This window comes from Nannospalax galili, unplaced genomic scaffold (genome assembly GCF_000622305.1).
Source record: "Nannospalax galili isolate Female #2095 unplaced genomic scaffold, S.galili_v1.0 scaffold999, whole genome shotgun sequence".
In the NCBI taxonomy this organism is placed as follows: domain Eukaryota; kingdom Metazoa; phylum Chordata; class Mammalia; order Rodentia; family Spalacidae; genus Nannospalax; species Nannospalax galili.
This window is the reverse complement of record NW_008344824.1, coordinates 780759-795189: the sequence shown is the minus strand read 5'-3', so window position 1 is coordinate 795189 and position 14431 is coordinate 780759. Positions and strand designations below refer to the sequence as shown.

Here is a 14431-nt window from a genome sequence, read left to right as displayed (position 1 = left end):
TCACAATACTCCTCGACTTCTATGCATGAACACATCCCAAAGCATGAAGTGTTTGTTATCATTTTGTCTCAAATACACGTAGATATCATTAATTTGTATTCGAACAAGGTACATACCCTGGGCCAAGAGATTTATTCCACTTACATATAACTTCTCAGTAGAAGGGGGAGAACTGGCTGTTGATTGGTTTTATTAGACTTAAAGCTTATTAACTTCACTATGGTATGTCCTGGGACTGATTATATAACTCTCCTCACTTTTTACAATGCAATATGCCACTTTACTCTTCATTTCAGGAAATTTTCATTTTATTATATGGTTTGTATTAGCTTTCTATCACAAACAACCTAGAGAGGAGAAAGATTTTTTTGGCTCATAATTGTGGTGATTTTGGTCCATAATTGGTTCATCCCACTACATGGACACTGGTAAGACAGTAGTAAACAAGGCAAGGTGCCGCAATCCCCTTCAAGGTTACAGCTCCAATAGCTTAAGCCCATTCTTTGGCCTCATCTCTTAAAAATTCCACCACCTTCTAACAACTGAGGACTGAGCCTCTAATTTCATGGGCCTTTGAAGGACATTCCAGATTTAAATTATCACATAGTTGTTGGTGCCGGGGGTTCGAACCCACCAGCCCACGCTGCCCCCATTACCCGGGGACACTCAGATGCAACAGGGAGCCTAGTCAAGCTGGGACTCATTTATTGCAAGTGTTCCAAAGCTTATAAAGGCACCTGGAACTCCCCCCTCCCAGGGTGTATCTTAAGGATGGTCATGCACTGATCATGCACTCCTCAGCAGTGTGGAAATATTCTTCAGACTTTCAAAGCAAGCCAGGCCGTGCCCCCAGTAACTTCCTTTCGGACCTATGCAAGGTGGGGCCTTTAGGTCCCCACATGTTGGTGTTTTTCTTTTGTTCAGGGAAAGAAATTCTGTGTGTTTGGCTTTTTAATCTTTTTTGTCTTCTTTCTGGAAACTTTTAACTAACTGTCCTGTTCTTTTCTGTTTTGTATTTGTATGGCTTTTCTTAAAATTCCTCTGTGTTATTCCTTTTCATTTTCATTATTTTTTGTGAGTGTATAGAGAATATATGTTCTGTATTTTTTTCTGAATAATCCTTCTGTTTTTCATCTTTTCTTTCCTCCTCATCCTTGTCCTCCTCCTCCTCCTCCTCCTTTGGCTACTAGGTATATTGCTAGTTCTCAAGAATGGAGAGATGGGGTGTGTGTGTGTATGTGTGTGTGGTGTTGAAATAGAGGAGAATGATGAACTTAGGGGAACAGCAGGCAGCTTCAAAGCTGAGAAGCTGGTACAGGGCTGGCACGCATGCTGGAGCTCTGATGTCCTCCCCTAACAACAGTAGACATACAGCCCAGGTGAGTCTCTGCACATTCCAATCAGAGGGTTTTTCTTCGGGATTTAATGTGTGCTTGCCCTCTGTTTGGAAAACTCAGGTCAGCAGCTAGAAACAAGTTCCTTCTCATTCTAGCATTCCACTATACCTCCAGTGGGTCCTCCAGGCTGGGAGCACAGATCCCAGCAATGGCTGACACATACCTGCTCTTCCTTTCTCAGCCCCACCTCTCACTCTGCAAGATGGAAGCTCGCCCCCCAACCCCATGTTTTCCACCAGGTCTACCATGGCCTGCTTATGCCCAGAATCCTTACCATTTCAAGCAAAAATTCAACATCTACCCCTCAAAACCCTTTCTAACAATGAAAGTGTGTTTCAATTTACACAGCCTCACTTGATTTGGTTCTTACTTTGTGGTTTGGGACTATGACATAATTTCAGCATAAATCCAGATTTCTTGCCAATTTTCTTTCCTCATTTTTGAGTTTTGGGGAGGAACACATTTAAAACACCTTTTCTCTGACAACTTTTACTAATTTTTTCTGGACAAAGGGCTATCTTGTTGAGTTGCAAGGGAATCAGTATGTATTTCATTCAGCTATACCTGGTATGTGCCTTGTAGTTAGAAAAGATTGTAGTCACCTTGGTGATGAGACTGGCTGTGGGAAGGAAGTCACCAAAGCAGACTAAAGACTTTGTGGGGAATATTTTCTAATTGAAGCAATATTAAGAATTACATTGACATGTGAGGTTTTCAGATACAGCACAGATAAAGGCTTTTGTTTATTTAATCATGTAGCATGCTTGCATTCTTTAATATGTAGACATTTCATTAATTTAAAGAAATTTGATGACAACTCTCCCAGAAAACTAAGCTTAGAATTCCATTGCATTAATCTTTAGTCTCAATTTTATTTTGAATGGAAACTGTTTTTTCCTTTATACTTTAAATGTTTCCTCCACTCTCCCTTGCTTTGATTGACCAATCATTTCTGATTGGATATCACACATGTCTAAATCACTAAGGTTATTAATATTACCATTGGTTCTGGAAAGTTGATTCAGTGGTTAACAGCACTGGCTGCTCTTGCAGAGGACCTGAGTTTCATTCCCTGCACCCACATGGCAGATAACAACTATCTGCAACTCAATTCCAAGGGATCCAATGCTCTCTTCTGGTCTCCATGGGCATTGCGTGCATGAGGTGTAAAACATGCATGAAGGTAAAACTCTCATGCACATAAGATAAAAATAAATAAAATTAATATCACCGTCTAGGTCTGTGCCCCACCCCACCCTTGCTGCAATTTATTCTCTACTCTGTAATGTTTTCTCTCCTTAGTATCCTCAGGAATATACATGATAGAACTTTCAAAATTACAATGTACCATATGTGGATAAAACATTATTACTGATTTTTTTTGTCTTTGCCTGTGCCTCTAACAGTGAGCATTTGAGAGACCCATTACCCCTGAAATTATGGAAATAAAATTAAGAACTTGACAAGGAAAGCTGGATACTTGGTAACTTAGGAGGCAATAAATACTAGAAAACAATTGAACCCCCTCCATCAGTCACCTTTGACCAAGAACCTATTATGTATATGTGAAATATGCCATAGTATTAAGAACTGAAGAAAAACAGGAGTTTCCACATCCAATGATAAACTTCAAGTTGATTTTTGTTATTGTTGCATGGCATTGACTATGCAGGCCCTGCCCTTCCTGGAAGCTTGGACCATACCCACATTGCCTCCTGGGAGGCTCTGATGACTAGGGGAGCCTTAGCTCCATCTCTTCTTAGGCCTGGAGTCCCCAGGTCATTCACTCTGGCATTTCACAGCCAAGAATATTAATTGTTAAGACTTCTGAGCATCACTGCCCTAGCAGCTAGGACAGGAGAACTGCTGTTTATATCTCTGAGCTGAACAGCTAATGAGCATCACCACATGCTGCTGACAAGAGAATGCCCTGTTGAGCTGCTGTGACTCAGATATTTCAGTAATTAGTATCAGAGAGGACAGGGCCGTGTCCCTGTCACTGCAGCCCTGCACAACAGGGACTTCGCAACTCTCCTCTGCCCCAAGTCTTGCCTTTATATCTGCCTAACTTTCCAGACACCCACTTGCGAAGTCATAACTTTAATTTTAGTAAAAGAGAGAGCAAGTGAAGAAGGGAACCATTTGGCACCAGCACTGTTTCCTACTTCTGCTTCCTGTGCCAGTTGAAGTTTACCCTCAGACTTAAGATCTTACGTACCCTGTCGCACCTGATTGTCTCCCAAATTTTTTTTCACCAATGCTCTCCCTGTGGCATCCCTTTCTCCTTCACAGTTTCTCTCTATCTCATTCTCCTTTTTGAAGGCAATACTGAAGAGAGTCTCTAAAATGTCAGTGACCACTGTGCCAGCACACACCATGAAATAGCCCTTTGTGGACCCTCATCCCTATTGTATAGAGGCCCTTCCTGTCCCTGAGGGTACTGGCCATTCAGATCTGAAGTTAAAGTGGTGTCCTTTTCTGCCATCTTGAACTTAATCAAAAAGGGAAATAGGCAGAGATGAGAAGGTGATAGGGACAAATGAGAGCAACAGGGCTGGCTGGAGGCTGCTCAGAAGTGGACCTGGGTCTCAGCAGTCCACACAGCCTCTCCCTCTTCCCACTTACACATCGCCAGAGGGAAATCAAGCAACACTGATACACAGACACAGAAGCTTGGCTAGATCCAAGGGTACTCTCTGTCTCTGAAGCCCACCTGGGCAGCAGAAGTGAGAAAGATTCTAACAGCCGAGCCTTCCTGGGAGGGCCTAGTTACACTGTCAGCCAAGAGGTGATGGTTTGATTAAAGACCTGTCCTTCTGTAATGATTTGAAAGTTGTCCTCTCACATACTTCGTAGCCAAACAAGCTGTCAGTTCCTTAATAGCCAAGCCTAGACCATAAATGGTAACACCACATCTGTTGATTTTTCATTAAGATACTTTAAAAGATCACCTTTTTTTGAAATTTTATGTTTGAGTGTACATATATGTAAGTGCACCTGTGTCATACAATGCCCATGAAGGTCAGAAGAGGGCATCAAATCCCCTGGAACTGGAGTTACTGATGGTTGTTAGCTGCCTTGTGGGTGCTAGGAACTGAACCAAGGTCCCCTGTAAGAGTAGCCAGTGCTCTTAACCACTGAGCCATCTCTCCAGCCCCTAAAAGATTACTTTTTAAGATCACTTTTTGGTAACTGAGTGAAGCCTGGGTGTTTTCCAGTAACTCCAAAGCTGTCTGCCAACTCATCTACTTTCTCCCTCTCCAGTCAGTGTGTTAGTCAGTCTTGCATCTTAAGCAGAGTCATCTGTATTCCCTCAGGCAGCCCTGCAGATTCTGCATCTAGCCCAGTAGCCTTGTCCAGCCATTCAAAAACAGTTAAGATTGCATTGAAAATTGAACTTAAATGTGTCTATTCTCCAACAAATATACAGGTTGAAGCTAATCCTTACGATTTGTTTATAAATTGTTGACTTTTTATCACATTAATTCAGTGTTCTATATAGAACACACATTATTTCTTTGTGCTAGTCAGTGAGAAAGGACTTCACCACCCAGGAGACAAGGTTAAGGTTAAGGCCATATGTAGCTTACTCCTCAGTGAAAAAAAAATACCCTGTAAATGTGTGCTATCTACTTTGAGAGAATCTATGCTTTCAGGATTCTGGCTTCTTGGTACTACTAAAATTGTTGGGTTTGTCACAGTGAGGGGTAAATAACATGTAATGACTTGGGTCTAGGTCTTGGTGGGGAACTGAACAGAACCCATGGATGTTTCGGTGGTAGAGTCAGCATCAGCTCTCAGCTCTAAGTACAACTTTTCCAGCTGACCCTCCATGAGGGTCCTGTAACATCCCCAAGGGAACCTGACACCCTCAGCTCCCAAGGATTGGTCTAGTAGATATCATATGTATGCATTAGTGTCTTTTTAAGGTGCTGTGTCACAAAGGAAAAGCAAAATTAAGCAAGAGATGAGCTGAAACACTGTGAAGTGGACCTGATTCTTCATTGTCTAGACCTCTTGTTTACATTTCCACTCATCATCTTTGTTGTGGTGTAGAAAAGGACACATGTGCTGGTTTACTGTAATAAAACTGCCACATTTGGACACTGACATCACATGTAGTTCATAGGACAGCTCATAGTCTCTGACTGTATGCCAGTGAGCTGCTGAGAGATGCTGTCGATGAGTGGGGCATAGGTGGCTCCCATTCGTGACTTACTGAAGAGTGACAGATATCTGCCCCTATATCCAGTCCTTCAAGATAGCCCTGTCACTGTATTGTCTCACTGCAAACCCAAGTCAGGTCTGAGAAAGAAAAGCATTTGCTCATCCCTAGCTCTGGTTTAACCAGCCAGTGTATGGGTCTCTTCACTTATTCTAGACATGAATACCCTGTAAACAAATGAAAATCTCCTCAGTTAGAGACCTTGGAATAGAGACCAAGAACCCTGAGCACTCTGAAATTCTTTGTCTGCTTATTTTACAGAAAGACTTAAAAGCCAGAGCTTATGTATGATCAACACAGTAATATTTGTAGAAAGAAAGGAAAGGGGTAATAGGTATTAGAAGCCCTCCCCTAAATCTAGCAATATGCCTTAGGACCTTTCATTTCTCCTGCAAGGAGGTCTTTTACTTTTATCTTTTGGTTCTTGCCTCATTATGATTATTGTACTAGTGTCACATGCTCCATCTATAGCAAAAAAAAATAGACCCAGAGAAATTTCACATACAGTCTCAAAGTATTTTGAGAACAAGGAAAATCAGTCTCCATTTGATTACCTGTATAATCTGCTGTCAGCCAGAGAGAGAGAGAGAGAGAGAGAGAGAGAGAGAGAGAGAGAAAGAAAGAATGGAGGAGGATGGAGGATGGAGAATGACAAGCAAACTTGCTGTGCCCCAGGATGTCCAGTGAGTGAATCTATAGGAAAGTGGTGTGAGTCATTGCAGGAAGGGGCCTAGTTAGTCAATGTGTGAGGCTAGCATATAGGTGACACCATTTCTAAATGTACTTTTTTGTTTCTAGGCAGCGCCCTGCCCTTGGAGAATGTCTAGCTTCCCTGGCAGCTGCCATCCCAGTGGCATTTCTGGAGCCCAGCCTTAACCGCTATAATCCCCTCTCAGTCTTCAACACCAAAACCCCCAGGGAGAGGTCTAGTAAGTATCTTCCCACAGAGGTTATCAACCTGTTCCTGGTACTAAGAAGAGAACAGCCAAGCAGTTGGCACAAATGGGAACAACAGCCCTGTAGCATGTTGTTTTATGTGGTGTATTATTAGCTCCTTTTCTTGCTATACCTAACAAAAACTAAACAGAAGGGTTTATTTTGGCTCATGGTTTGAGAGTACTGTCTCTCATGACAGGGAAGGCATGGAGGCAAAACGTGTGAGGCAGCTGAGCACACTGTCTCCACAGTAGAAGCAGAACGAGGTGAATGCTGATGCTCTGCTTACTTTCTTCTTTTCATTCACTCCAAGAGCCCAGGCCATGGAATGGTGCTGCCCACATTTAGGGTGGGTCTTTTCTCCTCCAGTAAACTCTCTGGGAATGCCCTCACAGACATGCCTAGAGGTGTTTCTCCTAGGTGATTCTAAATCTCATCAAGTCAACAAGATTCTAAATCTCATCAAGTCACATTATAATGTGAGACTGGGTCAGCAGGTCAGAGCTGGGGACCAGATTGCGAGTCTCTATCTTGTTGGAGAAATGTGCGTGAATGAGACTTTATTGATCATTAGACTTTTGAGTCCTGTTCTATAAAATGCAGAGACAGTATGGTTGGCTTCTAATGTCCTGCCATTCTAAAAGTTTAGGGTCTTTTGTCTACCCCAGGTCTCAATTTTGTGTCTGTTCCTAGGGTCATGTCCCTATCCATGGTGGCATTGCAAGGGAGCATATGCATACTAATGGCCTAAGTATACTCTTCAAGTGGAGGCTACGCTTCAAAAGGTGCTGACCATATATTCTCCATCATTGTGGAAGATAAGACATTGAAAACACCAGAAGGAAATACAGTTATGCTAGAAAGAGAATTTCTTAACAGGAGCATTGATATTCTAAGTTCTACCACAAGGGTTGGCAAATTATGTCCACCGGATAAATCTGGCCCCTGGCCTAATTCATAAATAAAGAATTATTGGAATACAACCAATAAACACTAAAACTAAAATCCAAAGCAGGTTGAAATCCTCCTTCTGGAAGGTGAAAGGAAGGGTCCTCCTATCTGACATCATTGTGATACTAGTTAAAGACAACAAGATAAAATAGAAACTCTTCAGCAGCAATCTTTAGTCAGACTTGGATTTCAATTTAAAACTGCAGTGATTTGATGGAATCTGAAGCAAAAGCTACTTCTAAATTATAGGCCTAGTCGATATTAAGAGAAAGGAAAAAAAGTAGAAAATCATTTTGAAACCTGAATCCATCCCATCCAGAGCCAAAGTTTCTTTTTTAAATTTTTTTTTATTTTATGTGTAATGAGCATTTTGTCTATATGCATGTGTATGTACTATGTGCATGTCTGATGCCTGAGAAGGCCAGAAGAGGGCATCAGATCTTCTGGAACTGGAGTTACAGGCAGTTTGTTACACACCATGTAGGTGTTAGGAACCAAACCTGGGCCCTCTGCAAGAGCAGCCAATGTTCTTAACTGCTGGGCCATCTCTGCAGCCCCGAGCCTAATGTTTCTTAAGTTACTGATATATAGTACAAGTAGATGGTTGGGCTCCATGGCAATTCCATTTATTTCAAATCCTCTTTTTCAACCTGCCATGAGATTTTACTGGAGAAAAGCCCTAACCACATTTTGTCACTATTGTCCTTTTAATGTAGAATGCAGAGCACTAGGCCACAGCAGCATTGTTCCCATTTGCTTCTTATTACTTCATGTACTAGGAACACTGTGCCCCCAGAAATGGTTCCCAGGACAAACTAGATAAGACCTCTAATAAAATTCTACTGAACTGGAATATACAGTGGACATTAGTATTCTCCAAGTGATTCAAGGAAAGAATTTGCCAAGATTCTGCATCCTCCCAAGTCCATGAGTCTTTCCTGGCCTTCTCAGCCTTACCTCACCCTCTCTTCTCTAAAAATAGCAAAAAAAAAAAAATTATATTTTTATCCTTGTTTTGTTCAGCCTGCAAATGGTTCTAAATGAGTCACAGCTCACTCCTGAAGTGCGAACTGAACAACAAAGCAGGCTTTTGAAAAGTTGAGAAATGACTGTGACACCTACAGGCAAGCACAGCCCAAGAGTTGTTTCTCAACTGCAAAGAGATACAACTTGTGATAGTTATGGATATTTGTTCATGTATTTCTACTGTAGCTGTGACCTGAGAATTGGTGTGTCTCAGTCTGTGCAGCACCACTGCATGGACCTAATCCTCTGGAAAAGAACAACCTCTTCACTTCATAGAGGCTCAGTGAAGGCCACAGGGGGATGTGACAAAGGCAGGAAAACCTAGCCTGACCCTTCTTCCTGAGGGCTATTTGAAAAAAAAGGTTTATTATTTCATACAACTTTGCGTTTATTTAATAAGATATATTCATGAAGGAAAGATAGGTGTCGACTATTGAATATACCAAAGAAAGAAAAGAAATGAGATTGCAATGAGCAATGTCACAGTCCTTTCTCCACCAGAAACACACTGATGCCAAGTCTCCTGCTTTTCATCATCATCGGTTTGATTACCAAAGAGTGAATGCTGAGCATGTGTATAGCTCTTTAAAAATCATATGTTCATGAATATGTATTGTGGGATACGAGGATACCTGGAGAGTGACTGACAGCTTAATGAGCTGTAAGACAGTAGATTTCATTCATTACAAAATGGGTGGCCTGAGGGAAAAAGAGACAGGGATATATAGGGTGACAAGTGATGGCATGCTCTAGAAATATGAAATGATTTATAATATCAAGCCTTCCATCAATTGGACATCTCTGTTAATTGATGCTAGTTTTGCCAGCAGAGTTACTCATACAAATAGGCTCAGTGTCCTATAAAAACCTGTAGTATTTTCTTATTCAAAAGCTAAGACATGCCTAAGAAAGATTTAATACTGTTTTGTGACAGTTATTCAAAATGGAAAACCCTTGATCAGGTACGGAAGTGGTCTGTTAATCAGAGTGCCGGGTTAACACAAATGTCCTGTTATCAGCCATCGTGCTTGTCATCCACAGTCCTTTGGAAAAATCAGCCACAGAGATAAGAGGTCCAATTCCAGTGTAAGCCATCAGTCTATTTTGCAGAGAGTGAAGAACTCCTAGGAGAAGATAAAGGACTTTAGATTCTAATTCAGCAGTTCTTTAACATGTGTCAGAATCACTTAGAGGGTATATAAAGATCAGTGAGCCCTACCACTGCCACTGGCATTTCTAATTCAGCATATCTGGAGTGGACCTGAGGATTTACATCTCTGACGTGTTTCCAGGGGATACTGCTGCTGCAGGTGAGAATACACCATCTTGAAGGCCATTATCTTTGAAGACACAAGGACAGTGTGTTCTAATGACTTTGCCCAACTCTCTTCTATCTGCTGCTAACAGGCCTCCTCTGAGGCTGTTTTCAGGTAGCTAACTCAGCAGAGTTCATTCTGGGAGTTTATCATGTGGCATTTGCAGTACAAAATACCTTCTGAATCACAAATGTTGGTTCCATTCAAGGGCCAATTATTGTACATATAAATAACTTTTAAAGGTCACTATCATGACCAACCGCAAGTAGCTCTTTGTTCTTAGACAGAAAAAAAGGAGTGTCTATGATGATGCGTTATCTGTGACATTTAAAATATGCACACACCTGAGCCTTCTCATTTGTAATCTTAACAGCAAATCATTGTAAACATCAGTTGCAACCATGGCAGTTGGCATTGTTTTATATGCAGAGCCTCAAGGTAGAAAGTTTTACTTCTGGGGGTTCAGTTATTTACTCTGAAGGTGTATGTGTAAAATTATCTTGTTTATGAGGGTCCTCTCAGCTTCCCATGTTGCCGTCCATTTTGTCTGCCACAAGATACAAGACAGACTCATCCTCTGCCAATGACCAGCATCAGCAACAGACTATATGTGACCTATATAATTCTCTTGATAAATCACAGGAGTTCAGGATCCTTTGCCCCTAAAATTATTACTTCTTTGGAATTGTTTGGGTTAAAAGAAATTAATATTGGTCCACTCCTAAGTTCTAGCAGGGAGAGATCTTTAACCTTTAACAACAGACTCTCATCGCTAGGGAAAGAGTAACAGGACTTCACTAGACCTGATCTACAACACTGACCCTGCCCTAGGTGCATCTACTGGCAAATGCACGCCATCCCAGTAGAACTACTGTCTTCACTGCAAATTCATTCTCTCCATGACAGTGAGATAATTCTGAATCTCTGATCCAGGCAGTGCGGTCATGGAACAAATCAAAGCAGTGTCTTTCCATTGTTTCTACAGGCCAAGGAATGTAGTATGGCCCTTCCTACTTTTTAACTTTGTTTTTATTAGTATGGATTAATCACACAAAATGAGTTTTCATTAAGACATTTCTAGATGTACGTGCCATATGCTGTGATCACATTCTCTCCCTTACTACTTTTTCTCCACTTCCTTCCCTCTAATCACTTTCTTCCCAAATATTTCTGCTTCTACTTCCATGACTTTTTTAAAATCAAGATAATGCATGTGAGAAATTCCTTTCTGGTATACATCCAAGCATGTTATAACTGGGTCCTATCATGGTTCTAGTTCCATTATTTTGAGGAACCTCCATACTGATTTCCATAGTGTCTGTATAAGTTGACATTCCCACCAGAGCTGTACCATGAGGATTCCTTCTTTTCCTACATTCTTGTCAGCACTTGTTGTTATTTGTTTTCTTGGTGATAGCCATTCTGACTGGGGTGAGATGGAATCTCAAAGCAGTTTTAATTTGCAGCTCCCTGATTGCTAAGGATGTTGAACACTTGTTCAAGTATTTATTGGCCATTTATATTTTTTCTTTTGAGAACGGTTTCTTCAGTTCATTAGCCCATTCATTGATTGGGTGACTTGGATGGGGAGTTGATGTTTAATTTTTGTAGTTGTTTCCAAAGCCTTGATATTAATCCTCTGTCTGATGTGTAGTTGACAAAGATTTTTGGCCATTCTGTAGGTTGTCTCTCCACTTGTGGTTGTTCCCTTTGCTGTACAGAAGCTTTTTAATTTCATGTGATCACTTTAGTAACTTCTTGGAACTCTTTCCTTTCATAGCTGAGTCCTTATCAGACAGTTCTTGCCTATCCCTGTTTCTAGAGTGTTTTGTTTCCCCATATTCTAGAAGTTTCAAAGCTTTAGGACTTACATTAAGGTCTTTATTCATTTTTAATTGAATTTTTGTAGGGTGAGAGATAAGATCTAGTTTCATTCTTCTACATGTGAAAAAATTAATTTTCCAGTACCATTTGTTAAAGAGATTAACTTTTTTCCAATGCATGTTTTTGACAGTTTTGCCAAAATGTGGGTGGCTGAAATATGTAGACTTATCCCTGGACCCTCTATTCTAGGCTAATGGTCTACATGTTTGTTTTGTGTCAGTATGATGCTGTTCTGTTTCTATGGCTCTGTCAGGAACCTCAAGGCATTTATGATCTTCCACCAGCCTTGCAGGAAAGAGTGCCCCTTACCTTACAGAGAGTGGGACAGATAACTCTTTCAGTTTTGTTGTTGTCATTGTTTTAATCTCCTGACTCTCTCTGGTATAGTGTTGAACTCCAGTTCCATTTCATTCTGGCTCCCCTTATCCAATGAAGTGACCTCAGTCATACAAGATGGAGAAAAGAGAGGGCTAATTCACTGTTCTTTGTAAATATGCCTTCTAAAACAAGCAAATGGTGACAGGAACTCAATTAAGTCATCTGAGGTCACTGATTATAAAGCCAGATATCAATGCATATGTGATCTTTTTTTTTCCCCTCAACATATTTTCAACTACATGTGAAGTTGGATTAGAGTTTCTGGACTAGCTGAAGGAATATTTGTTGAGAAGGTTTTCTTTTCCCTTTTCATAGCAGTGTAGAATTGATCCATGTGGTAGTTTGAATGAGCAATGTCCCCAGTAGGCTCCAAGTATTTGAATACTTGGTCAGTTAGTAGCACTGTTTGGGGAGGGCCATGGAAATTTTAGGATGTATGGCTATGCTGGAGGAAGCACATCCCTGGGGGCAGGCTTTGAGAGTATATAGCTTGCCCACTTCCGGTCTGTTGAACTCCACTTCCTATGCCTGCATAAAGATGTGAGCAAGTACTCAGACTTCTACTCTGGCTGCCTCCTGCCATGCTTCCCCTGCCACTGAACTCTTATCCCACTGGAACCATAAACCAAATAGACTCTTCCTTCCATAAGTGGCTATGATCATGGTGTTTTATCACAGTAACAGAAAAGTAACTAGTACAATCCAGGTGATTGAACTACAGCTTGGCACCTGAACACTGACTAGTTAATTGTTTTTCTATTAGGGTAAAGGACACACAACAGGCATGTCAAGAGGGAGTAGGCAGGAGCCTGGTTTTATCACTATGCACTATCCCTCAGCAGTGTCTCCATTATGTTTCTTTAACCTCAGGGTGACATTTAGGGAAATGCCTCTGGAAGCCAGAGTCTGTACACACACAGCTGGAATCCTGAGGCTGCTCCACATCCAAGTTCATCCTCCCATGCTCTGGGGTGAAAATTTATATCTAACGACCAGAAGAAGGGCGTGCTGCACCACTGTGCTTTTGAATCACTGTGCTTTTCTTCTTCCTATACCCTCTTGGTCAGTTCTGGGAATGCCTGACAAGGTAGAAGAGATGTGTCCTGACATCCCCCAGCTGGAAGGCTTGATGAAGGAAATCAATGGTTTGGCTGAGTCAGGTGCCCGATACACAGAGATGCCGCATGTCATCGAAGTGATCTTGCCCATGCTCTGCAACTACCTGTCCTACTGGTGGGAGCGGGGACCTGAGAACCTGACCCCCAGCACAGGGCCCTGCTGTACCAAGGTCACCTCTGAACACCTCAGTCTCATCCTGGGCAACATTCTGAAAATCATCAACAACAACCTGGGCATTGATGAGGCCGCCTGGATGAAGCCCATTGCAGGTACCATTGTTCTTTCCCTCATTCCCTGGTCCAGTGACCAACATAGACAGATCCTCTTTTTAACTCTTCTGTTCCATGATGATTCTGAGAAAGCTCTATTCTATTTTTTAATCTTCTAACAGTAAACTGAAAGCTGGAGGTGTAACTCAGTTTATGGAGCACTTGCCTAGCATGTATTGAAGCCCTGGGATTAATCACCAGCATGTAATCTCCAGCACAGCATAAACCAGGGGCTTGGGAGGTAGAAGTAGGAAGTTAGGTCAAGGTCATCCTTGGCTACATAGGAGTTCAAGGCCAGCCTGGGCCACATGAAACCCTGTCTCAAACAGCAACAACAACAACAAAAACAAACAGTATACTGAATGAACATGCTTCCCCGAAGCAATTATTCCTACTACACTCCCTACTAATCCAGGCCCCTCAAATCTCTAGGAAACTCCTCTTAATAAGCTGCACTCCACTGTGATAATCATTGCTTTATTTGTTTTTAATACTTAAGAAACCTGTTTGCTCTTACATTGATAGTCTACCATTTCTTGATAAGTATACTTCTGCACTTTCCACTTTGTAAAACTCACTCCAGCCTGGGCTGAGCTAAGTTCCTCAGTGTCAGTCAGCATTTGCATTTCACTTTGTGCTTTCTAAGACTGTCTTGAATGTAGGCTAACTATAGCAGCACTTTGTTTTGTGAACTTCTTCTTCTTTGTATTCCTCTTTAACTCCTGGCATGCAGTAGGCTCTTAATGAATGCTATTAGCCAATTTTCTGTTCTTGATGCAACCAAAAGAGGACAAGCTCTGGAGAATGAATATACTTTCCACAGTAAGAAGAAATAAAACATGAATATTTAGCATCCTTTGTGTCAAACTGGAGTCTGGAGAGATAGACACTGTGGGAAATCACTGCGCTTGTTGGAACTTCAGTTTAGAT

The 14431-nt window shown here is 41.5% G+C and overlaps 1 protein-coding gene across 1 annotated transcript in view; it reads left to right on the top strand.

Annotated features, from left to right (window-relative positions):
- Ryr3 (ryanodine receptor 3) overlaps window positions 1-14431 on the top strand; it is a 595983-nt gene that overhangs the window by 510252 nt on the left and 71300 nt on the right. The window contains exons 65-66 of the mRNA XM_017800130.2: window positions 6421-6551; window positions 13181-13501. Of these exons, the coding sequence (XP_017655619.1) occupies window positions 6421-6551; window positions 13181-13501 (452 nt within the window). The remainder of the gene's footprint in view (window positions 1-6420; window positions 6552-13180; window positions 13502-14431) is intronic.